General features: G+C 35.9%; 1 protein-coding gene across 7 annotated transcripts in view; it reads right to left on the reverse strand.

Moving 5' to 3' along the window:
• LOC109053339 (phospholipid phosphatase-related protein type 5-like) overlaps positions 1-19312 on the reverse strand; it is a 46813-nt gene extending 27501 nt beyond the window's left edge. For 2 of the 7 annotated variants that reach the window (XM_042757741.1, XM_042757745.1), the window contains exons 1-3: positions 19158-19312; positions 11597-11705; positions 1254-1442 (exon numbers count right to left, since the gene is read on the reverse strand). In XM_042757741.1, coding sequence (XP_042613675.1) covers positions 1254-1442; positions 11597-11674 — 267 coding nt within the window. In that variant the 5' untranslated portion in view covers positions 11675-11705; positions 19158-19312. Of the gene's footprint in view, positions 1-1253; positions 1852-11596; positions 11706-19157 lie in introns of those variants that run through there. The other 5 variants (XM_042757742.1, XM_042757743.1, XM_042757744.1 and 2 more) reach the window with 3 other exon arrangements.
• Between the last annotated feature and the right edge of the window lie 5745 nt (positions 19313-25057).

Genomic DNA, 25057 nt, shown 5'->3' on the forward strand with positions numbered 1-25057 from the left:
CATAATAATTTGGTGTTTGCCATTCCATGAATAAATTACATTTTTAAATATATTAAATAGAAAACTGTTATTTTAAATGGTAATAATATTTCACAATATTACAGTGTTTACTGTATTTTAATCAAATAAATGCAGCCTTGCTGAGCAAATGAGACAAACCATATACAGTAAATTAAAACCCTTAAGCTAAGGTCAAATTAGCTAATTTTTTTTTAGCAAAAAGGTCATAAGTCCACCGTAAAGTGTAGTGATGCATCAAGAATTGCTCACACAGCTCATTTTCAAACCAAGCAGCCTTTCGGCGGTTAAAAAGGTTCATTTGTATGACCAATCAGCATGCAGAAATCTTTCACTATCACAAGAAAATGCCAATCGCATGGATTCCCATTGAAATGACTGGACTTCACGTGTGAAATGCACTGAACTATGATAAATGTGACCACACATTCAGAGCTAACTAGAGGTTTTCTTAACTCATTACGTTTGTTGCAACCAGCCATACAGATAACACCGAAAAACACTGTAGGCTCTGTTGAATTTGTCTCTTTATACATTGAACCACTCAAAAATGGTCTTAACATTAGATGAGTAACTTACACAATCTGGTCAATAGTTTTGTTTTGTTTTTTTCTTTTTGTAAGTAAACCAACCTGACCAGTACTAGGTGACCAACCAGAGCCAGCAAGAAAGTGCCCTCCCAAAACAAACAAACAAACAAACAAACAAACAAACAAACAAAAACCTTATACCAATAACTAACATCACATCTTGCTGGTCACTTGAAGTGTTTACCAGCTGATACATTTACGATAGTCTAGGCTGATTTTATTAATATTTTTTTTTACATTCTCATTTACCTTATAGTAAATGACAATTATCTTGAAAATCACAATTATTTCCCCTAGAATGCAAAGAGATTAAAGAGCAAGTCTGCAGTTCAAAGAGATTTCAATAAATCTGCTTTTCACATTTTATAGTTGTATTGTATGTAAACAACACATAAAAGTCTTGTGTGTATTTTTTATTTCTCCTTATATAAGAGGAAATAAAATGTCTTCAGCAGCAGTTTTTCTGCATTATTTTATCAAATGCATTATTTTTCTGCATTATTAATATCAAATGCATAAGATTACGTAACACACATTCATATTCAAACACACTCATTAATGATCCCACACACCCAAACAATAACGTACACACACGTGTGGCACCTCAGAGAAGTGTGAGTTTATGAATGGCAGTAGAACTCTTACAGTGACGGTGGGGATGGCAGTGACCAGCGAATACACCAGCACCGGAGGAGCTTTGCTGTCATCTTCAGGTCCTGGATACGGCTTGGAGAAGGCTTTATCGAAGCAGAAGAATCCTTGAACGTGCACCGGGAACGTGTCCGTATACTCAAAGTAGTATGCCAGGAGAACCGTTCCTGCCATGATCACCAGCTGGAAATAGAACATGATTCCAGTTTAGAATAGAAAATCCGTTCTAATATGTGGATGGTGGCGTTCTGGAATAAAACACAAGCTGCAGACGGAATCTTCGGCTGAGTGAAGAAATAAACAGAAGAAAATAAAAAAGACAATTCTCCCCCGTGAGAGAAGTGACAGAAGATTTGGTGGCATGAATGGATGCTGAGACAACGGCTAGAATCTCTTCAGCTGTGCCTATCTATAGAAATAAAAAAGAGAGGCATGGAAGACACAAATAAAGAAAGACAGGCATTTTACAGAAAAGAAAACAAGCAAATGAGAATGATCAAGGTAGAGAAGAAAAATAGGGGTGGAGGAAAAGAGATGGCAATGTAGTAGAGCAAGAGAGAGAGAGAGAGAGAAAGAGAGAGAGAGAGGAGGACTGGAAGGATGAGAGAGAGATAGAAACCCTGGGAGGGGGGAGAGAGAGAGAGAGAGAGAGAGAGGAGGAGGACTGGAAGGATGAGAGAGAGACAGAAACCCTGGTAGGGGGAGAGAGAGAGCGAGAGAGAGAGAGAGAGAGAGAGAGAGAGAGAGAGAGAGGAAAAGGGGGGGTGTGCATCTGTGCTCACAGTGGGAGAGGAAATGGGTACATCGCTACAAGTAAAACATGCAGTTCTTTTAGATTTTTAGGCAGCAAAGATAAATAGCATGCCATTAATTACAAAAATTGATGGAATGGCACTTTCACAGAATATGGTATAAAAAGGGCCTGAAACTGAAATAATCAGTGATATTATTTGCTTTTTTTCAGAATCTTCAACAAATGCTGACTGACAACCCTAAACATTATATTAGCTGTACATACAGAATGTATTGTATTTGTATTTTCCAGCAATAAACATAAAATAACATAAAAATTTATTAAAAATGCTATGGCAGAATGGGAAACAGGGTTCCATATTTAGCCTAAACTGTGGCTCAATTTATAGGGTTTGCAAGTTACGAACCACTCATTTGACAAACTTTTCCCATACATTTGAGTTGTTGTTGTTGTTTTTTTCTAATGGAATCTAATCTAACAATTCTTTCAACAAAAACACAATATTTTGTGTCTCTAATGAACAAGTGTCTTGAGACCTTCACAAATAAATCATAATTCCTGTGACATCATCGATGTGAATGGGAGAATGGGAGAGAGAGATGGAAAGTGCTGGAGTGTGACATGTATTTCGCACGCATGTGTAGGTGCACCTGTGTGCATCTGCAATGACATATTAGATCCATAACCCCCTTATGTCAGTGTTTCCCCTCATGTCCTGTGAAACTACTTATAGCATGATGTTTAGAGACATTAATCAAATGGTTTTCTCCTCATTCCAGAACTCATTATTAAAGCCAAAGTTCTCTCCATTTTTAACAATTTGAAGTTTAACCAAATAGATAATAGACATATTTTGCTAAATCTGAACAATTTGACTGATACTGATATAATTAACAAGAAACTGAACTTAAACACATTATATGATATATTTAACAATAAATGTGTAAGGCAAAATGTTTTTAATGAAATATACATTTATTCTGAATATCAGCCTATTTGCATATGTCTCCATTCATTAAAGTTACACTGGGTTACAATAAATAAATAAATAAATAAATAAATGAAATAGCTTTTATTGAAATCACAATGCCATGCTTTCATTGTTTTTCTAATGGTAAGAAAACACTGAATTTGTCTTTATTGTTGTACTTTCTGTTCAACCCTGTTGTGTTGTGATAGTTATTCCCTTTTAAAAATAACATTATATTATGGTTTCTGACTACATTTTCTAACACTGGTAAGTTAGTCTTTATCAGTATTTTATTTACACATATCACATATTTTTTCGGAGCCTAAGGAAACCTGGTCTCATCTCGGTCTTGTTGGGATCACTGGCAGAGGTGATAATTGGCAAATTCTGTTATCCATCAGTGCCTGAGTTCCTGATAAACAATTCTGAAAATCCAAGACGCTCTTGTATAAACCGTTGCCTGCTTATTACTTCATTCTTGTTCTCCTCCAGTAAGATATTTTCTGCTGACTGTTTCTGTCTCCTCCTGCTGTGCGTGCTTTCATGTTATTTCTAGCTCCTATCCCACATGAACATGAGTTTTCCGCTCTCATTCTTCTAAAAGCTATCAACAGTTCTGCACCCAGCTTTAGTCTGCTTTGTAAGCCATCACCGTGCTTCCTAACCTTTTTTGTCATTGGTAACTCAACAGCCACATCAATGGCCTTTCATCAACACCAAACTAGTATTACTAATATTATACTGGATATCATTCAATAGTATGATTTGCTTCATTAAAGTGCCAATTATTACACTGATTTACTTTTAAACAAAAACAATACTGGGTGAAAAAGACTTATTAAGTATATCCTCCTTATAATGAGAAACACGAGCTTGTTTGTCACGAGCCAACTCACAATCCTGGCCAACCATGGAGAATCGTTCTTGAGAAAAGCCTAACAATTAATTTATTTACAAATGAAATTCATATTTTTGTAATTCAAATCCTTCCTGGTAAGGAACTCACCACCTCAAAACAAATCCTGATGGCTGATTTTCGTGTACCAGTTTATCTGAAGATTCTTTTGCCAGCTTATATAAGATAAAACCATATCTGAATCCTGCCACATTCATACAGTCCTGTGTCACAGGGGGGAAAATTATGCTTTTGTTACAGCTAACAATTATGATTGCTTCATCTAACAGTTAATCAAACAAAATAACTCAGTCTTGACACAAGGCTCGGAATAATAATTCACTCATGCCTCAAACAATGTGTTATATACAGTATTCTAAACACAAACAGTCTAATACAGTTTTAGTGTGGAATTAATTTGCTGGAAGATAATAATCCTCAAACAAACACAACTCAAGAAATCCTCTCTAAACTGGTTTGGAATAAATCTGGAATACAGAGAATTAAACTTATAAAAACTTTCACAATAATACAAAAATTCCAACTACAAATCTTAAGATTTGTTTAAAGATGGATTAAACTGATCTAAAGGTAAAGACATTTACATTGTCACAAAAAAAAAAAAAAAAATTCTAATAAATGCTGTTCTTTTGAGTCATGAAAAGAAAATGTATCGTAGTTTCAAGCAGCATAACTGCTTTCAACATCGATACAAATAAGATTAACAAATCAGCATATTTGAATGATGTCTGAAGGATCATGTTAAACTAAAGACTAAAGAAATGATGCTAAAAATTCAGATTTGTTCATCACAGGAATAAATTACATTTTAAAATATATAAAATTAGAAAACAGTTATTTTAAAATATAATAATATTTCATTGCATTAATAAACACAGGCTTGGTGAGCATAAGAACATCCTAAACTCTGTTGGGTGCTGTATTATTTTATATAATGTCCCATGTGTTTTAAAGCTCAAAATAGTTTTATGCAAAATTATCACCAGGACAAGTAAGAGAAATTCAATTTCATTGCCTCGTGTGTGCCGTTTGAAAGGCAATGAAAGCAGACATAACTTTGTATACTGTGTGTTCATTCAACAACAATGCCTGACATTAAAGACAATAGCCTGCATGTTTAACTATAATGTGAATGTCTATAAAGTACTCAGTTTAGACTAATGCTTGAGGTTCTTCATCAAAATAAATGATTGTGGGGTGGGGGGGATGCATTGCACAAAGTCCTGACAGGAGTGACAAAATTGAGTTAATTTACTCTTTTTTAATGGATGTGCTAATTGCGAGCAGAAGGCATGTGCTCTTGTTTAGCAATGTTGGAGAAGAAAGGTCACACATTCACATAAACAGCAGGAAAACAGGACAGATGGGCACAAGTCAAATGAAACGATTATAAATCTTGGGCGAGTGCCGCAAATGTCATAAATACAGTTCTAAGTTTATTTGGTGAGAGAAATATGTCACAGACGTGTTTGATTACACATGGGCTTTTTAAAGAGAGGTCCCACCTGTGGCCTCATTTCTCAGAGCGAGTCTATTGTCTTTAGGATTTTTTAACTGCTGTGCCAGCAAATAAAAATTCAGCCGTCATGCTAACTCTGCTACTCTGTCAAAAACTGACAAGATGGTGACAGAGAGAAAGAAAATGTCTTTGGTAAACTTTAGCTATTGCCGTTAGCACTTTTGCACAGAAAAGAGGAAAAACCAGCTTAAACCAGCCTAGGGTGGTTAACCAGTCTCCCAGCCAGTCCAAGCTGGTTATGTCGGTTTTAGATGGATTTGTGGACCAGCTGACAGATTAGCCAAACCAGCTTCAGCTTCGCCAGGCTGGGGAGAAGATCAACTAAACCACTTAAAACCAGCAAAATCTCACGCAGAATTAAACATTTTAGTTTGTCTGTTTTCAGCAGGGTGATCTTGCAACCATTTTCTAACCCACTAATTGTTAGTTAAATAAGTCTTCCTGACAAATGACAGTTAAAAAATAAATAAATAAAAAAATTCACAGGAATATTACAGTTTAGTATTCTCACCTAAATAAAAAAAATTGGAAGGGAACTTCCCAACCAGTGGGAAATCATGCCCTCTGCTGTTCACAATCCTGCATTTTAATTCAGTCCACATAATTCAGAATTATTTAAAAAAAAAATTTTTTCCAGATCTACCTGCCACAGATATATTGCTTATTTATATTTCATCCAAGAGGCTTTCTTTAATCAGTTGACAGAAAACAAAAATGGTTGTTCTGAGACAACCATCAGAAAACAATCTGATGGTTGTCTTATCACATAAGCTACTTTGCAATTTGCTGAAACATACAGAGGGCTATATATATATACTGTGTGTGTGCACACACATACACATCAACACATCCCCTACACAAAGGGATTGATCAAATGCTTTTATGCAGAGTGATGGAAAAAATGCTTTAGTGCCACATGCAAAACTGTGGTGTACAGATGGTGGGAATGCTATTAAAAAAAGTTATGTGTTTTATTTATAGATGTACAAATAGAAAAACTTTGTTCAGAAGTGGATCATTCCTATTACACTTGTTCCTCCTGTTCCAAAAACCCCAAAGAGTCACTAGCTGAGAAATAATCTACATATTTTCTTTAGCATGCATTAGGCTAAGCAAGCTACAGTATATGCAATACTACAGTATATTGTACCTGGGGAAATAACACTGCTGTATTGAGTGCAGAAATTACTTTATTTGTAGTGTAGGCTGCATGAAATTTGGGTTTTATAACTTGTTGATCTATTTTTCTATAGATGAAAAAAAAATAAAGTGGCAGAGCTATTGAAAGTGTGGGATCATAAAACTGGCTCACTGAAGCTCATGTAGGATATTCAGTAATGCCCATACGTGGTTAATATAACTGTTTTGAGATGAATAACAAACTGGGTCTGTAAACCATCTTTTGTATGGTTTTATTGTTGTTTGTTTCAGCAAGTTACCAGATGAGTGCTGAATTGAGAATTCATAGATGCACGTCTACCAATTATTCAGTGAAATTACTGCATGATTGCCCATGTATTTTTGCATCCAAGAGAATACATTAGTGAAAGTTTTACTATTACAAAAAGTAGAAAACAAGAGACCTATTTTAGGACCAAAAAAAGAGAAAAGAAATAAAAAGAACAGAAAATAAGAGTTTTTTTTTTTTTTGTTAACTACTCAAATTCTACCAGATCTTTTTTTCTCAGCAAGCCAAATTTATTATTTATGGATAGACATTCTTTGATGTCACAGATTTAGCTTTTTCCAATAACATATTCTTCTTTTACATTGTATGTGCATTTTATTGGTTTCTACTGGGCAATTGTTTTTCTAAATGGATACATTTTCCCAATGGATATTTTCTTTCAGTTACATATTTTACGATTATATTTTTCATGCAACACATTGCATTCATCCTCTAATTTGCTTTTGACTTGCTTTTGTGATTGGGCTGCAAAGAACTAAGACAAACTGTGATCAAAGTAACGATCTTTCCTCTTGGCAAACACTTCCATGTGTTCCTCCTACTGGAAGTTCAGAATTAGTCTCTTATCTCTGGTCTTATCTAATCTCCAGCAACACACATGCTGAACACCAGCACGGGAATGAGTTATCTCCTCAGGGGGACATAAACGGGGACTTCAAAAACTGAACCCTAACGAAACATGTCTAACAGATTACAAGAACGCTGGGTGGTGGCAGCTCATGAAGTGAGCAGCTGGGCGGATAATCCAAAGGTTCCAGGTTCAAATACCAAATGGAAGATTCATGATTTAGAGAATCAATATGTCTCCACTGCACTCGATCAATAATAAAATAATCAATATTAAAAAAGTACCGTAAGTTGCTCTGGCAGTGTAAATAAATTTCTAAATGAAAATAGTTTCTACTTTTTTAGTGTTACAATGTATTGTACGTTACAACCATGGTTATTATTGTTAACTAAAACTACTTGAAACCTAATTAAAACGTAAAAAAATTGTAAAAAACTAAAAAAAAAAAAAATAATTTCAAGAAAAAAAAAAGTAAAAAAAATGTAATTAAATGAAAACAAAAAAGATAAATATAAAATCAATATATATATGAACAAAAACTATAACAGTAGATCAATAACAGGGGTTTACAACTTATACAGGTCAAAAAAACAACAATTAAAAAACATGACAGACAGAGAGATAAAGCAGGTTCATTACATATAAAAGTTTTGCATTTAAAGTATTCAAAGTATATTAATGTTTTTACATACTGTATGATGCTTACATTGCAACACTACTGAAATAATAATTTTCATACAGGTCATATATACAAGTCATTATTTATTTTTGATTCATCATTATTTCGCCTTTTTTCCCCACAAATATAGTCTGAGATCAAGCAAACAACCCTGCAGTAATGACCCAGACCCTGCATTAGAATAGAGTATAAATCATTAGCACTTTGATTAAGGTCAGTATGATAAGCATTTTATACATATGGAATCCAGTTAAACAGGTATGTCAACTGCCATGGATCAATAGTGAAGTCAGTTTCTAAATGGAAAGTTGGAAAGTAAATGAAGAACTCTTGAAGAAACCAATCAGTTCAGAATCTGCCATGTTTCAGTGTTCTTATTTTGGTGACATGGTAGAAAGCAGTTTAAGCCACACCAAGTGTTCATTGATATAGCTCATCTGTGCTGAGAAATCTTCAAGCTTTTAATGGGCAGATAACATATGTCCCACAGTGATGAGACGAAGCACGAAATGAAACCGAGCTGGAACTGCATCAAGGAAAGGGGAAAGAAAAATGCCTGAGACAATTTTACCAAATGCAACTGATAATGAGATGCAAATGTAGAACAAAGGATTTTGCGCCACAAGGGAGAGCTGGAATCCAGCAGAGAGCGCTATTTTGCTACATGAAAGCATGCTGGAGACACTGAGGAGTTTGTACAGGGCTGGTTACCAACCTCTGGCTGTGCTTGGAATACTAGCTTACTACTTACTGCATAGTATACACTGTGACAAAGCAGGCATTCCATGAAACATTTCTATACATTATTATCAAATGAACTCCTAATATTCTAAATGAGTGGCATCTGGTTATCAATGCATTTAAAAAAAAAAAAATTCTGTAACAATATTTTAACTTTTGTTTTCACTTCTGAGCAAATAATGAGTCAAAATGGAGATGAGAGCAGTAATTAAATAACTGTGCTCAGCACGCTCACTACATACTGCAGAAATAATACAAGCAAAGTTAGTATGCTATTAAAACAGCTTTTGTCCTTTTGTGGATTCAGAGGTTGCCAAATTAATCTGAAATATATAAAAATATATGATAACAAAACTTAAAAAAAATGCTAATAAACTGCCCAGCTATCAAAAATATGTTCTAAGAATGCTTTGCTAATGTTTCCATTATGAAAATGTTATTTCTGAATAGTTTCTGAACATTCAAAATGTTTTTCTTGGTTACATGAATGTAATGGAACATTTTATTGCATCATTTTGCAAACATTATGGAAACACACTTTTAAGTGTTCCTGGAATATTCTAGAATAAGTAATAATATTTAAGAAACACCCATCTAATACATTTTAAAAGAAAAATGTTCCATGAATGATGTATAAATAACATGTTTGCACTAACATTTTGAGAACATTATTAAAAACCAGATAACTTTAATGAATATTCTATTAATGGTACTGGAAGAATGTTTGTTCAGAATTTTGAAATAATTTTCCACAGCGTTAGCAAACGTTCTGAGAATGTTCCCTGCTAGCTGGGTGTTCAAAAAAATATTAGATGGCGTGAGAAAGATTCAACAACCATTTCATTCTCAGATGTATATACTGACTGTAGAAGTCTGGTCACCTGTAAACAAAACCTTGCTCCTCTATGGAAACTGTAGAGCAGCCAGCCAATCAGATTGGAACTTTTCAAAGTTTTTTTTTTTTTTTTAATTTAGTGTGAAGTTTGCAGATGGTCTGTGCATGGATTGTGGGTGGTCTGGGGACGTGCTGGCTGATGCTGAGGCTACAAGAGCTCCAATCTCAAACTGTCTGGGAGTTATATCACTATGTATTATGCGTTCCAAGTTCAAAAGTTGGATGAACAACATCTGCGAAATGGCAGGTGTTGAGTTTAAGGTAATTTACTATATTTCAAATATTCTTTAAAGCCCGTTCCTGCTATTTTCTTGAAGCCCATTAAATGCATTCCTCAGATCCATCTTTAGGACAGTGGTTCTCAAAAGGTGTGTTATTACCCCAAAATGGATCACAGGTGTGTTCTGTAAACCTTGAACAAAACTATACTCATTTCATGTTCACTTGCAGTGAGGATAAACTGGGTTCAAGTTTAGAGCCAGAAACGACTGAAATCCAACAATGTCAATTTACTCATTCAGTCTACATCATGGTAATAATTTTGCATATTGTTGGGTAAAAAGAAAATTCTGTCATTCTGAGTATGATGTTCCAAACTAGTATGACATTCTTTCTTCTGTAGAACATGAAAGGAGATCTTCTGAATGTCCAAAATAACAGTGGACCCCACTAACTTTCATTGCATGGAAAATGCAATTTAAAGATTTTTTTATTTTTATTTAATAAACTAACAACTTTGGTTCTTTGTTGGGTCATTGCTTGATATCTAATGAAGCAAAACCAGTTGAAAACTGTGTGTGTATTTTGGCAATGTTAATATGTACATTTGGTTACTTTGGAAAGCCTGTGAATTTTGAAGTCCCATCAAATTTCTATGTAAGGCTGATGCAAATGGTTTTGGCTCGAATCTTTGCCTCCGCACTGGGCCTAAAGCGACTGAAGCAATCAGGCGCTGTGTACGCTAACGCTGCTCATTAGCAGGATTAATTAAGAGCGCTTTTGAGGGTATTTGCCTCTGAGACCTAAGAGCCAACGAGGACTCCGGAATAAAGGGATGTGGGAAGAGAACATCACAGAGGAGTAAAGAGGTCATGGACTTATGCCAGCCTGACAGTATACTGTGCCTGAGTTCAAAGGATGACTGTACTGTTCATGCTAATATTAAGTGAGATATGCATCAGAGTCAGGTGTACTGTATGACTCTAATGTGTCAGGGGAGCAGAGTTTCAGGTACAGTTTAATGTATTTCCACTCCATGGATTTTTGAAAATGGAAGTGTACGTCCCAGGTGGAGTGTTAGGGGAAAAAAAAGTAAAAACACCCCTCCTCTTTCTTGCTGAGGAATATTGAATGTTGTATCATTCAAACTGCACCAAAAACTAAATACATTTTGACATTATTTACTTATCTGCACATCCAGATGTCATTCCAAACCTGTATTCTGTTCATTGTTTCCATGGAATACAAAGCGATAATTTAGACAAACCTTCATGGAGTTACTGAATATTCCTTACTGTAGAATTTAACTATTCATTAAATCATCTTTCTTAAAGTATTCCTGGTGAATTATCATGCCTTTATACAGACACAGCCAACTTGGTGAGTTACTATGGTATTTCATAAGCTACAAAGACAAGAAAAAATCTCAAATTAAACGCTGAACAAGATGACCCAAGAGGATGTACTATCCCTTTGAAGACTTTAAAATCTTAAAATTCCTTTTAGTTCCACTAGAAGGCAGAGGATAATGTTCATGACAAAAAAGGTGGATATGGAATGAAGGGTGGACTGAGAAGTCAACAACCTTTAATCCAGTGTACAACTCACCTCTACAAACAGGAAGCATGGCACTATATATTTGCTCCTCTTAACTCCTCCCCTCCCCACAATCCTCCCTCTGTCCATCTCTTCTGTCTTCAGTATATCAGTCAGAGACCTAGAACAAACACAGGCATGAAACAATAATTTCAACGAGATTATCTTGCTAATTCAGTTGGATTGTTCATGTGGACAACATTTTAGATTTAATGCATGTATATTATCATCTAGAACATTGCAGTGATTACATATTTTTGTAGGCCAACCCGTAAGTTCACATCACCCTGGTTACCTCGATAAAAGGATTTTTCCACTGGCATTTGGATTATTGCAGAAAATAAGCTCTGTGACCAACAAAAGTTTATGATTCTTGAATATTTTTTCATAATTTTCTTAATTAACAAAACTTTTATGAATACTGAAGAATATATACAAACATGACACAATCACATAACACGTTTGCATCCTGACAACTCTTTCAGTCTTTAAATACTGTAAAAACACTTTCTTTGAAAGTTTGTTACAATAGTTTGCAAGAGCTTGATTATAAACACAGTGAGGCTATGAAAATGGACTAGTGAGTGGATGAGTTTACCAGTTTAATGTCCCAGACAACCTCTGTTGTACCATTTAGCCACTTGTAAATGCTTGTAAAAGACATGTAAAAGCTTAAAAAAAAAATCACAAGCAGGTAGTGATGTATCTTGTGTCATATAATAAAATGTATAAATATCGAGCTTGTGTTATCCACAGTCTACTGCCTTCAAGATGATGGAAGTGCTAAAATGCTAACTTGTTTCCATGTTTTGGCTCACAAAAATTCAGTGTGTAAACCCTGCAGCACTCTTTATGGAATAAAACAAAGGTATTCATTACAAACCACAAAGGTTAAAGGTTACCAGTTCTGGCGATGTTGGGGGGGAAGTAATCCACTATAGATTTTTTAAGCTAAAACCCTAACCTTCAAAAATAGAAACATGGCACTCATAGTAATGACTAAATGACTCCAATGAAATGGTTATTAATGAATCGTTCAAAAAGATTTACTGAAATCCCTGAGACTGTCAGAGCCACTACACAATCAACATATGACTCACTGTGTTACTTTAGTAAAGCCATTAGGCTGCTCCACCAGGAAACCAACAATATATTCTCTCTTTATCTCTGTACCTCAATGTCACTTCTTTGTTCATGGTTATCCTGACCTTTATATTGGTCATGCAATGATCATGATATGACTATTTAATGTAATAAAATGACAAGAACAACAAAAAATGTTAAAGGGATACTCCACTCCAAAATGAAAATTTTGTCATTAATCACTTACCCCCATGTCGTTCCAAACCCGTAAAAGCTCTGTTCGTCTTCGGAACACAATTTAAGATATTTTGGATGAAAACCGGGAGGCTTGAGACTGTCTCATAGACTGCTAAATAAATAACAGTGTCAAGGTCTAGAAAAGTATTCTCATCTCTTCATAACGTTACGGTTGAACCACTGATTGTAGATGGACTATTCAGTCGTTGCTTTTCATACATCTCTGGACCTTGACAGTGTAATTTACTTGGCAGTCAATGGGACAGTCTCAAGCCTCCCGGTTTTCATCCAAAATATCTTAAATTGTGTTCCGAAGATGAACGGAGCTTTTACAGGTTTGGATCGACATGGGGGTAAGTGATTAATTTTCATTTTTGGGTGGAGTATCCCTTTAACATACAGTGAACAAAAGTGTTCCCTTACTATATAGCCTACATATCGTAAAAAAAAAAAAAAAAAAAAAACTCTTACGTTCAATGTAATTTTACAGAAAATGTAGTTTTTGGAAGTGAAGTGTCATGTGTGAGACATTTGTCCTTTTTCAACTCAAACTCAAGCATTTTTAGACAATGAATTATAATGTTTCTGTGTTGATGGTGACAGCTACAAGATGTTTGTGATTTTGTGTTTGCTGCTGGGCCTGAGGAACACAAAGCTAAAGGCAGAAATGAAACCTCATGTTTTATTCATCTGTCTTTATTCATCTCTCTCCCCTTCATTATGCAACAATAGCGCAGAAAACATAAAAGTGATCTTGATCATTACAGAGTCTCAGAAGAGAGCTTAGATTCATAGTGTTGGTCTCTTTACTAATGCATTCTTTGCTGGGGGCCTTATGTATGTGAGCGTGTGCTTGTGACCTATACATCAAATGAGAGAATTCAGAAGTGCTGAACTAAGATTTCTAATCTCAAATTTCAGCCCCTCATCCTAAAACTCATCTTCTGTTCAGCACAGTGGGAATTTGATTTTCTTTTTCTGCGAGTCCCTTTAAAATGAAACGAGCAGTTGCTGTGCTGATAATGTTCTTGATGCTGCACTGCTAGACAGGATTTCAATTTGAAGATACAGAGCTGGTGATGGAAAAATTATTGTCAATGCATAATAGTTTTATGGATAATCTCATGCCATGGTGACATTGCTTATGGAATAGCTGCAATAATATGTCAGTTTATTTTGCTGTTGTGCAACAAATACATGCATCTGGATCCCTAGTTCAGTATTGAGAGTGCTTTAACACAGTACAAGAAAACTTACCATTAACCAATACCATTAACAGTTTTTTTACCATAGCATTTACAGTACATTACTTTAACTGGTAAAACTATGTTCATTTTTTATAGTACAGTCTAATAGGGAACAATCTGTTTTTGCTGGGCTAATCGTAAATGGGCTAAATCAAACAACAATTTCAAACACTTCTGCCATGTCCTCCTGTCTAAAATTCTGTTTGAAGCCTTGCACTGAGTAGCTGCTGAAGTGACAGCGGCACTAATGCATTCTAGTTTTGTCCTGCGGACCAGCTTCGTCTGGATAATCCTTTATTCCTAAGCTTGATTTGGTAAAGTAGGTGTGATGACTTTATACTGTTACTTTATACTTTATACTGTCAAAACCTCAGTTTTTATATGAGTGCTTGTGAGCGCTGCTCTTACTATTAACAAAGCACTGACAGACCACTGACATGCATCAGAAACTCTCACACTACACTGAAAAGTGGGGCGCTGCATTTACAGCAAACACACAGCACAGGAAAATAGAGCATAGGTGTGTATGTTCTTAAGAAATCCATCTTCAAAGGGAAGTCTAAGGCACCCTGATGCGTCTATCCTCTGAGCTCTTTAAAACATACACTCAAGGAAAGACAAATTCAGGTCACTGCTAAGGAGCACATTAGAAACAAGGAGAGCACAAGGGACAGGAAGGACAGCAAGGCAAGAGTCTTTAGCTCACATTGTATCTTGAAAACTTTTTTAGGCTCTGGCCACTAGAATTCTTGTCCTTTAGCAACATACTACTTACTAGTTTTAAAGAATATCTAATTCGCTGACACTGTTTGCTTGATGGAAGCACAAGAATGCACACGTCCCAAATCCCGCACTAGTGACTGTCCTAAGCTGTGACGTGAAAAGCAGCAGATAAATATAAGCCTATTTCACGCTTTTAAGAGCACTTCAAAAATAGGGCACTGATAAAACATGATTTACTTGTCAGAATGCATGGTTACTTTTGAATGGCTGCCAGTGGTGGAAGATGTCATTTGTTCTCATAATGGTGGGTGTAGTTAAGCTGTATCTACCAGTAGAGGCTAACTGAATTATGCTAATCAACAAAAAACCTTGGGTTTGCTGACGTCAGGTTGGCTAGCATGTCTTTGGAGGACTGGATTTTGGATAAGGAAGTTAGCCAAATGATTTAAATTGTTTATACTGTACACTTTTAAGCCATTTACACCAACACTTCTGAATTAAATAAACAATAAAAGAAACTTTCTGTCAGTCACTAAACATAGCTTTTTACAGTATGCTACAGTAAATCCTGAGGTTTCATCTTTTTTTTATTCTGAGATAAAATGTTGGATAAAGACACATTCCATGTATTTGTAAAAAAAAACAAAAACAAAAAAAAAACATGCAAAGCAGAGAAAAAAGTTAGCATGCAGTCCGGACCAAAAATTGTAGTGCCACAATTATACAATGTGTAAAAACGCAGTGCTTGTAACGGAAAGTGGTTTATCAACAGACAACCAATCATAAATAGTCTTAATAAATATTCATGCACTTTATATAGCCTCTATTTAGATGTTCAGCAACTGAGGAAAGCAGATAAAAATATTGATCAGCGATGACAAAAAGTTTTTTCCTTCTGTGTTTAATTTTTGTCTTTTTGTTTTTGGTAATATGATTTAAAAGACAACCAGAGCAGATTTAATTGGAAGGCCGTTTTCGCTACTGTATAAAAATAGAAAAGGTATTTGCAACTTTATCAAATTTGCAATTCTGAGAAAAAAGAGTGTGCAATTATAAGATTAAATTTTTTTTACTTCTGAATTGGACTTTATTACTCGCAATTCCGAGTTTATATCTGACAATTCTGAGAAAACAAGTCGGAATTGCAAGAAAACAGTCAGAATTTTTAGTTTATGTCTCGCAATTCTAACTTTCTCGCAATTGCAAGTTAATATCCTGCAATTCTGACTTTATAATTTGTAACTGCAAGTTTATGTCATGCAATTCCAAGGGGAAGAAATCAGAATGGCAAGATTATATCTCAGAATTCTTACTTTTTTTTCTCGCAATTGCAAGTTGATATTTAAACTAAATATAAAGGTAGAATTGTGAGATAAAAGTCATAATTACCTTTTTTTATACAGTGATGGAAATGGACTTTGGATTCATAGGATTTATGTCTGGTCAACAGCAGCAAGAAATTCCTTCTGTATGGTAGGGTCTCCATGCTTCATAACTAGCTTAAATAGCAAACTATTTTGACAATCAGCTTCAAAAAATTCTAAACCGGGCTTCACAGTGTGAAACAAGGAACAAGATAACAAGATTAGTGAATAATTCCAAGTGTAAAACAGCCTAATATTGTCCCTCCTACTGTGTGAAAATAGTGCGATATTTGTTAACCAAATGCCGTAACTGTCTACACCAGAAATACATGCTTATCAGATCACTTGCAAGAGATTTGCTGCTATCTTTCAGCTCTGTTGCATTTCAAACAACAGCAGCGGACTCAAAGACAGGAAAAATGGCCCTTGTACAACCAGTATGATCTGAAGTTAGAGAATGAATGTTATGACAGTGCTCAGATGTTTTATGCTCTCTGTGTACACACAGAAAAGAGGGCATGTGGGTCTCTGTGTGTCGCTCGCAGTGCAGAAATCTTCAGTACCAGCTGCTGACTGTCTGTTTTATCCTCTGCATGACGGCCAAGACACATCCGCACACTCTGATTTAATTACTTAATCCACATGATCTCGGGTATGCCTTTTGACTTGCAGTCTGGTCCACACTGATTGTAGCTTATTCTGGCCAAGAACCACCTACATAGTCAGGAAAAGGCCACGTGACTGCTGGGAAATCTACCTATTACAATTTGTTGTTTTCATGTACCATTTAGGGGTACCATTCAAAAGCAATTATATTAAAATAGTGTAAGTATTTAAACCAGTATTAGCAGGAATATGTGCAGACTTTGTGATAAGAATTTGTCTATCCAAAAAAAAATAAATAAATAAATAAATAAAAAATAGGGATGCATCCTAATTGTCGAATTAAAAGGAAAATAAAAAATAGAAAAAATAAATTGGTTTTGGAACATAGAATTTTGTAATCTGCAGTTTTTACACAGACAAAAATGTGGCAAACAGTCTTATAAAATGTTTAACAAAATAAAACTGACGTCGCAGATCATGGCCTTCAAATTATAGAAGTTACAATTATTCATTATACCGTACATTGATAATAATAAGAAACATTTATTGAACACCAAATCATCATATTCAGGATCATTTAATACTGAAGACTGGAATAATGGCTGAAAATTCAGCTTTGACATCACAGGAATAAATTATATTTTAAACTACATACAAATAGAAAACAGATATTTTATTAACATATTATTAATATAGATTGTTTTTTTTAATATATAAATGCAGGCTTGGTGAGCATAAAAGACTTTTCAAAAACATCAAACATTTTAAGGACTCCAAACTTGTGACCAGTCGTGTAACTGTTAATTCAATACAAATCACAACAGTCATCACTATAGCGGGCGTTTAACTTTTTCACCAGTAGTGCATGCTTGAGTTCAAGCTGCCACAGAAGATTTGCTCTGAGGTCAAGCTAACAATGTCAATGAAATCTTGAATTTTATTGAAACCAAATGGGATCCTGCTCCTGTTATACATCTGTTGACATAGAGTTGCAGTTTTACTTGATGTATTAAAGAAGGAATAATTCGCTTATTTCAGCAGCATGCATTGAACCAGTGCCATTTTACATAGAGTACTTCGACCTCCTGCCCAACATGCACTTTATATTTCTAGTGGTGCACAAAATCATTTATGCATTTGGCAAACGCTTTTATCCAAAGTGACTTACATCACATTCAAGGTGCACATTTTATCAGTCCATGCTTTCCCTGGGATTTGAACCCATGACCTTGGCATTGCTGGCAACATGCTTTGTTGTTTGAGCTACGTGGTAACAATTTAAAAAGTGTGAGTTCTTTAAGTTTTAAATAATTAAAATTTAGAAAGTTTAGAAATGTTAATGTAGATTTCAGTTGATTCTTTACACCTGATAGACTACATTGAAGGACACTTGTTTTTGGATTGTGCTTGTCGGTTTTAACAGCAACACAGATCAGACGGTCAGTGAACAGACTGTGGGCGTGACGTGGGTGTGTCAGCTGACACTCAAATTTACTGGATGAAACGTACTGATTACATTCTAGGGCTTCAGGTTTACACACACACACACACACACACACACACATACACAGTGAGCTTATGTAGTACTAACAGGCAGTATTCATCATTGCATACTGCAGGTCCTGACAAAACTGTGCAAGTATAAATTTACTGAAGTAATACCAGCCCTAAAAAACAACTGTAGCTGTAAACATATATTTACCTGAATACTTTACCTCTAGCACAATTTTAAAAATAAAGGTTCCAAATGGGGGTTCTCGCAGCAATGCAATAGAAGAACCCTTTTGGGTTCCAGAAATAACCATTCAGTCAACAGTTCATAAAAGAAACATTTTTCCTCTCTTATTGTGAAGAACATTTTATACTATAAAGAACATTTTGTGGAATGAAAAGTTTACATGGATGTCAAAGGTTCTTCATGAAACCATAGATGCCATCAAGGACCTGTATAATTAAGCATGCATGCTTACACTACAAAACAAACTAATACAAAATAGCACACTTTGCACTCCAGTTGCCAAAGTTTACATTTACTGTACATCACTGTTACTTTTGCTCAGAGAAAAAGACAAAGTCTTTCTGTGCGACACACAGTTCTACTGCGCTACGAATCCCTGATGTGGGTCAGACCTGAGCACAGTTTCTCCCTGCAACAGCCTTGATCTAGTACCGCCTCTGTTGCCTTCAAATTCAAAAGCATTGAATCCATTACAGCCGGCTTATTGAGCCACCCAAATGCCTGCCCACAGCCCACATTCACCATTATAAACACATCAGCGAGAGTGAAAGTCTGTGTGTGAGAGAGATGCTTACCTCAAATGGCTGTAGCAGTGATGGAAGTAAAGGTGCTATATTACAGCCATTCCGGCTGAACGTGAAGACAAGTGCTTTTGGAAGTGTGTGAATGAAACAGCAGCACCTGCTTAACTCAGCTCTCTGCTGTCTCTTCACCAGAGGCATACTGCCTCTCTTTTCTCTCCTCCTCTCACTCTGTTTCTCTCACTCGACACACACACACACACACACACATTGCCAGTAGCATCAGCGCCACCCCTCTCCACATTAAGAGATGTAATGTGAATAAGCTGGATGGATATCCCAGCATTCAAGAGCAAAGATCAATCTAATTCATTAAGAGTCTATTATAGAATAAAGGTCTGAGAGGGAATTATAGATGAAATGAAGCAAAAAACAGTAGGAGGAAAAAGCAAACATAGGATGCTGGGACATACTGAAAGGAAGAGGAAGCATTTTATGGTTGTAATTTTCACACTAACACACACACACACACACAAATAAAAATACAAATGAAAAACAATCATGAAAACTCATTTTCAATGCTTTTTGGCGTGCAGGTTAAAAAAAATCATATAAACTGATGAAAAAAAAGGTGATAAGATCTAAATTAACTGGTTTACACCACAAAAATATTTTTTAATGGTCAGATCAGGTAAAAATAGCTCATTAAAGTACAGTATTTCAAAGTTGCTAATTATTATAGAGTTGCATTATTATATTATTATATTGACTTGCATTATTAAGGATCAGATAAATAGATTAGCATCAATATTTACTGATTTTTAGACCCTCACAGTCTAAAAAAATTATAAAAGTATAGGATCTTAGACATAAAAACAAATTTTTGTATGATATTTAATGTGTTTGCATGTGCTGTGGTTGTATTAAGTAGCTGGAGAAAAAAAAAAGATAAAACAGAAAATGCATGCAAATAATAAAAGAGAGAGAGGGAGGGGACTATGATCAACCCACTGCTTTTAGTGAGCTAGTTCTGCTGCATGACATTGTTAAAAAATATCACAAGGTCTACATGTAGGGCGGGAGGTAGATTTGCAGTTCCCATGGAAACTCAGGCACAATCTCTCACGAGAGAGACGTTCCCTTACACTCTTTAACATCGACGGATCCCTTGGACGATCTATGTGAAAATTACAACGTTTCGGGTCAGCAGCAGCCGAGCTAAACAAAGCGAAGCAACACTTTAAAAATGCATGAATAGAATGTGTTCATATAAATCTGAACTACCAATGTAAAATCTCAACCAAATAACAAGATGGCTTACTGACTAACCTAAACTATACAAAGACAAAACATTTGGTCATTGTCACATTACAAACATCGAAAGAGGTGTGTAATTTCTGTGCCACTTGTGGCACCAAAGGATATTAGAAATCACTGTTTTCAAACAGGTTTCCTGAACTCTCTCCCTAGCAGCCATTAGCTGGATGAACAGAAAGTTCCGCCCCAAACTCAAGATTTAGCCAATGTTGCTTTATCGAGCTGGTGGGAAACAGCATCTACAAATGACTTGATTGTTAAAAGTCTCTCTGTATATTTATCTGAGATAGAAGGTATTTTAATATAAAAAAAAAAAAAAAAAAAAAAAATAAAAAATAAATTGTCTATCTCAAATCAAGTCTTATCTGTTATTTATAGGTAAAACTAGTTCAAACTATTGCCTTTGTTTTGGTACCATTTATGTCAAGCTTTGTGTTAATAATAGGTCAAAGGTAATCTCTGAGCTATTCAGAACACAACCACAGACAGACATGACCACTGAGCTAGAGGGTTACAGCAAGAAGCCTTATCATCACTGACGTGCTCGAGCAAGCAACTTAACCCTAGGAAGCTACAGTATAGGCCATCACAGCAATTAAGGTGTTGTACGTTACTTTAGATAAAAACTATGTGCTATGACAGTTAAATGTAAAAGTGAAATGCATAAAAGCTGGTACTATAACAACAAACATAATGTGCAAAACCTTAATACTATGCTCTGTCTAAAACCTAGTGAGTTGCATCATAAGCCAAAATTAAAAAGTCTGTCATCATTTACTCACTATACAAGTTGTTCCAAACATGCATGTCTTTCTTTCTTCTGCAGGACACATACTGTAGGAAGATATTTTGAAGAACTGTTTTTGTCCATACAACGAAACACTGGACCCCAAAGACTTTCATTATGTTTACATGTACCAATTTTCGTCAATACGAATTAATCCACTCCGATTTTTTGAAAGTTTATCTGGAACATAAACTCTAGTCTGATTTCCATTTTCATTGCATGCATTTTTAAAAACAAAAAACAAAAAAACAAACAAACAAACAAAAAAAAAAAAAAAAAACGTTTTTTTTTTTTTGCCTTGATGACTTATCTAACAAAAAGCTGACATATATGTTAAGAGAGCTTTTGATTATTATTTTGAAAATATTCAGTCACCGCCACTGACCAGTTTGTAAGACATAAACATTTGTAATCATATGCATCATGCATGTGCGCAAGGTACTTTTGAACCTGATTAAGAAAATAGTCAGCTTTATGTGTTTATATGCAAATTTCTTTCTTATTGATTGGATTACTTTAGGTCTTTACCACCCCTTTCAATTTTATTGAAATTTAATGATTGAACTCAAACGAACATTGCAGTGTTTACACAAAGTCTTTTTAGTCAGATTGTAGTGTCAATCTAACTACTAACAGATTATTATAGCTGCTGTATGGACAAAAAAAGTATTTTGTTCCACAGAAGAAGGTTTGGAGCAACTATTCCTTAAAGATACCTCCTTTTGGCCCATGTGTATCCAATAAATAAATACAGTATACTAAAAAGAATTCATAAAAAAATGGTCAAATGTAAATAAAATTGGATTATTTTATAATTTGAGTTTTTTTGTGTGTGTGTGTGTGTGTGTGTGTGTGTGTGTGTGTTATAGAATGATGCTATTAGTTTAGCGACATGCAAACATCAATTTTTTTAAAGGGGTCACATGATGCGATTTCAAATGTTCCTTTCTCTTTGGAGTGTTATAAGCTCTTGGTGAATAAAGAAGATCTGTGAAGTTGCAAAGACTAAAGTCTCAAATCCAAAGAGATATTCTTATAAAAGTTAAGACTCGTCCACGCCCCCCCTTAAAAGGCTCATTCTAACATGCCCCCACATCTCTGCGTCACTATGTGGGAAGATTTGCATAACGCCGCCCAGATGTTAATGCAAAGAAAGAAGGCGTACCTTTTATTCTCATTGTAGTATTGTTGTTGCAGCCACTGCCATCTCATATAGACGCTGTGTGTTTCACTGTGAAAGCGAAACTAATTTGTTTGGCCTTCCAAAAGAGGACGATATCCGCTTCAGCCCGGGGTCGTCACATGTGGTTGCTGCAAGACCAAGGTACACTCCTTCGTAGAATTCGCCTGCCACACCGTTCTCAAGCCGCCCGCCTCTGCTCACTCAAGCCGGTGTAGTGCCGAAATTTGCACCCTGCCAGATTATGCACCCCCTGGTATTGGTAGGTTTAGGAGTAGGTGTGGGGGAGGGGTTAGGATTAGGGGTGGGGTTGGGATTAGGCAATCAGGTAGTGACTTCAACGAGGGGATGCAGAATCTGGCAGGGGTGAAGAATTCGGCAGCTCACTCTAGGCCTCCAGCCTCTGCTCACTCATGGCCACGGTGTGTGATGTTGTTTCGTTGAGAAAGCGAAACTACTTTGCTTTTGCCTTCCAAAAGAAAACACGACTAGTTTTCATGTTTATATCATTTTTATAATGGGTTTTATGTTTTTGTCTCGTCGCTCCGGCCGGACAAGGCATCACAATATGTTAAGAGGCGTAACATTTCCGTCAGACGCTTGAGGCATTTGGCCAATCACAACACGCTGGATAGCTGGCCAATCACAGCACACTTAGCTTTTCAGCGACATGAGCCTTGTGAAAACTGACACGTTTCGGGGCATAGAGGAGAAACAAAAATGTACAGTATGTGGTGTAAGGGAAACAGGTCAATTTAGCTCAAAGGGAATCATTTAAGATTTTGAAGGGAATTTGAACAGAATCACTGTTTCACGGCTGATCACTGAAACGGCCAGCGATTCACTGAACGAGCCGTTTAACATCAAATCTGCGCTGGATATTAATATCCATAGTATAGTGAAAACACTATTAATTAGCACAGTAACAAGATCGGCAGTTTAAGACATTAACTTGTGAGCACAAAAGACAAGATACTTCTCTTTTCAATATGAATAAGGCTTTATTAGATAAATCTAAGACATATAAACTAATCTAACACATAAGCACACGCACTCACACATTCACACAAGTTGCAGGAAGATAGAAAGTTAGGGAAGAATGAGTTTAAGAGAATGAAAATGTGAAATCCCAAGTTTACAGGAATACGTGAAATTGCATAGACATGAACAACCATTAATCACTTAATTAACCCTCACACTGAGTTCCTCAATGAGGTTAAAATTATATTAGATAACACCAGTACAGATGTAAGTCTGGAGGTTACTTGCGTTGCCTGTTTAACGGGGTTCCCTTTGTTGTCGCTGAAAAGGGTGTTTCCCGCAGTTGCTGATTGGCTGGAAGTTCAGTAGTCGTTGAAGTGACGTCTCGGGAAGCCCGTGTTTGGGTGTAGGCTGAAGATGCAGAGTTGTGGGCTGGTTGAAGTTTCAGACGGGCACGTGAGGTCAGACTCGGAGACACGGCGTTACAAAACTTAACTCAGAACACGAAACTCTCAAACGGAAAAGAAAAGAAACCAAAGTAAAAGAACAGAAGTAAAGTTTGACGAGACTAGGTTGGTTGTTTCTTCTCATTGTGGCTAAGTAGAAGCAGGCGTGCAGGCCGAAGCACGCTGGAACCGTGCTCGAAGAACGCTAAAAGTGATGACAAAGCATGACTAAAAGCAGCAGCTAAAAAGCAGGCTAAAAGCCAGCATGACTGATAGCAAAAGCTAAACAAAAGCTAAAAGCAAAATTTGATGGTGTCCTGAGTATTTAAACTGGCATTTTGGCCACACCTCAAATGTTTTCTTGACCAATTAGATATTGTCTTTTCTCGGGGTGTTGCCTTGTTTCTCCCACCCATTCATAAATCATATGTTATCTTATCAAGCACATGGTCCGAATTTTCCCGCTCTTGCAGGGTATAATTTGGACATGATTCCTATAACAAGAATATGATACATTTGACAAATAACTGAGGGTCAGAAACGTTTAAAGCAAGAAGATTCGAACACACACATACTAAACATGAATATGATCCCTTGAGCTATTCAAGAGTTATTTAAAAAAAAGACATACACAATAAGTAATTAGAAACATTATAATCAAATGTGTGGGTTCATGTATGATATGGAGTTAAGCAATGGACTGATATCCATTTAGAAGTCTTTTCTTGAGTTCATTTTGGTGCATATATGCATTGGAAGGCATTCGCTGTGCCATTCTGGGGAGTAAGGATATGTCCTGTGAAGACCAGAGGGGTTAACAGGTCTCCTTAGGAATTTCAGTCTGGTTCTGCTAGGTGGGGGGAAGTCAATCCAAAGATCTTGTTTACTCTCATGGCTTTACATGTGAGGGTCAGACTGTCCATCTCTTCGATTACTTGCCCCAAATTAGACAATCTCTTCTTCGAATTGAAATTGTCAATAATTGTTCTAATGGTGTTAATGTTGAAAGCTGTTCTGTGAAAGAGTTGGTTATCAGACTGTGGTGCTAGGAGTTGATTTACAACATCCTGCCTTTCTGTGGAATTCGGCTCATGTTTCAACCAGGCTCCCGATCGAATCTTTAATTTGTCTGGTTCACGCTACAGTGGAAAACAATGTTTTTTTAACCTTAAACCGCATAAACACATTTCATTACACCAACTACACAAAATAATGTTCTTTTTAGCAGCATCATATGACCCCT

This window comes from Cyprinus carpio, chromosome A6, assembly GCF_018340385.1.
Source record: "Cyprinus carpio isolate SPL01 chromosome A6, ASM1834038v1, whole genome shotgun sequence".
Taxonomy (NCBI): domain Eukaryota; kingdom Metazoa; phylum Chordata; class Actinopteri; order Cypriniformes; family Cyprinidae; genus Cyprinus; species Cyprinus carpio.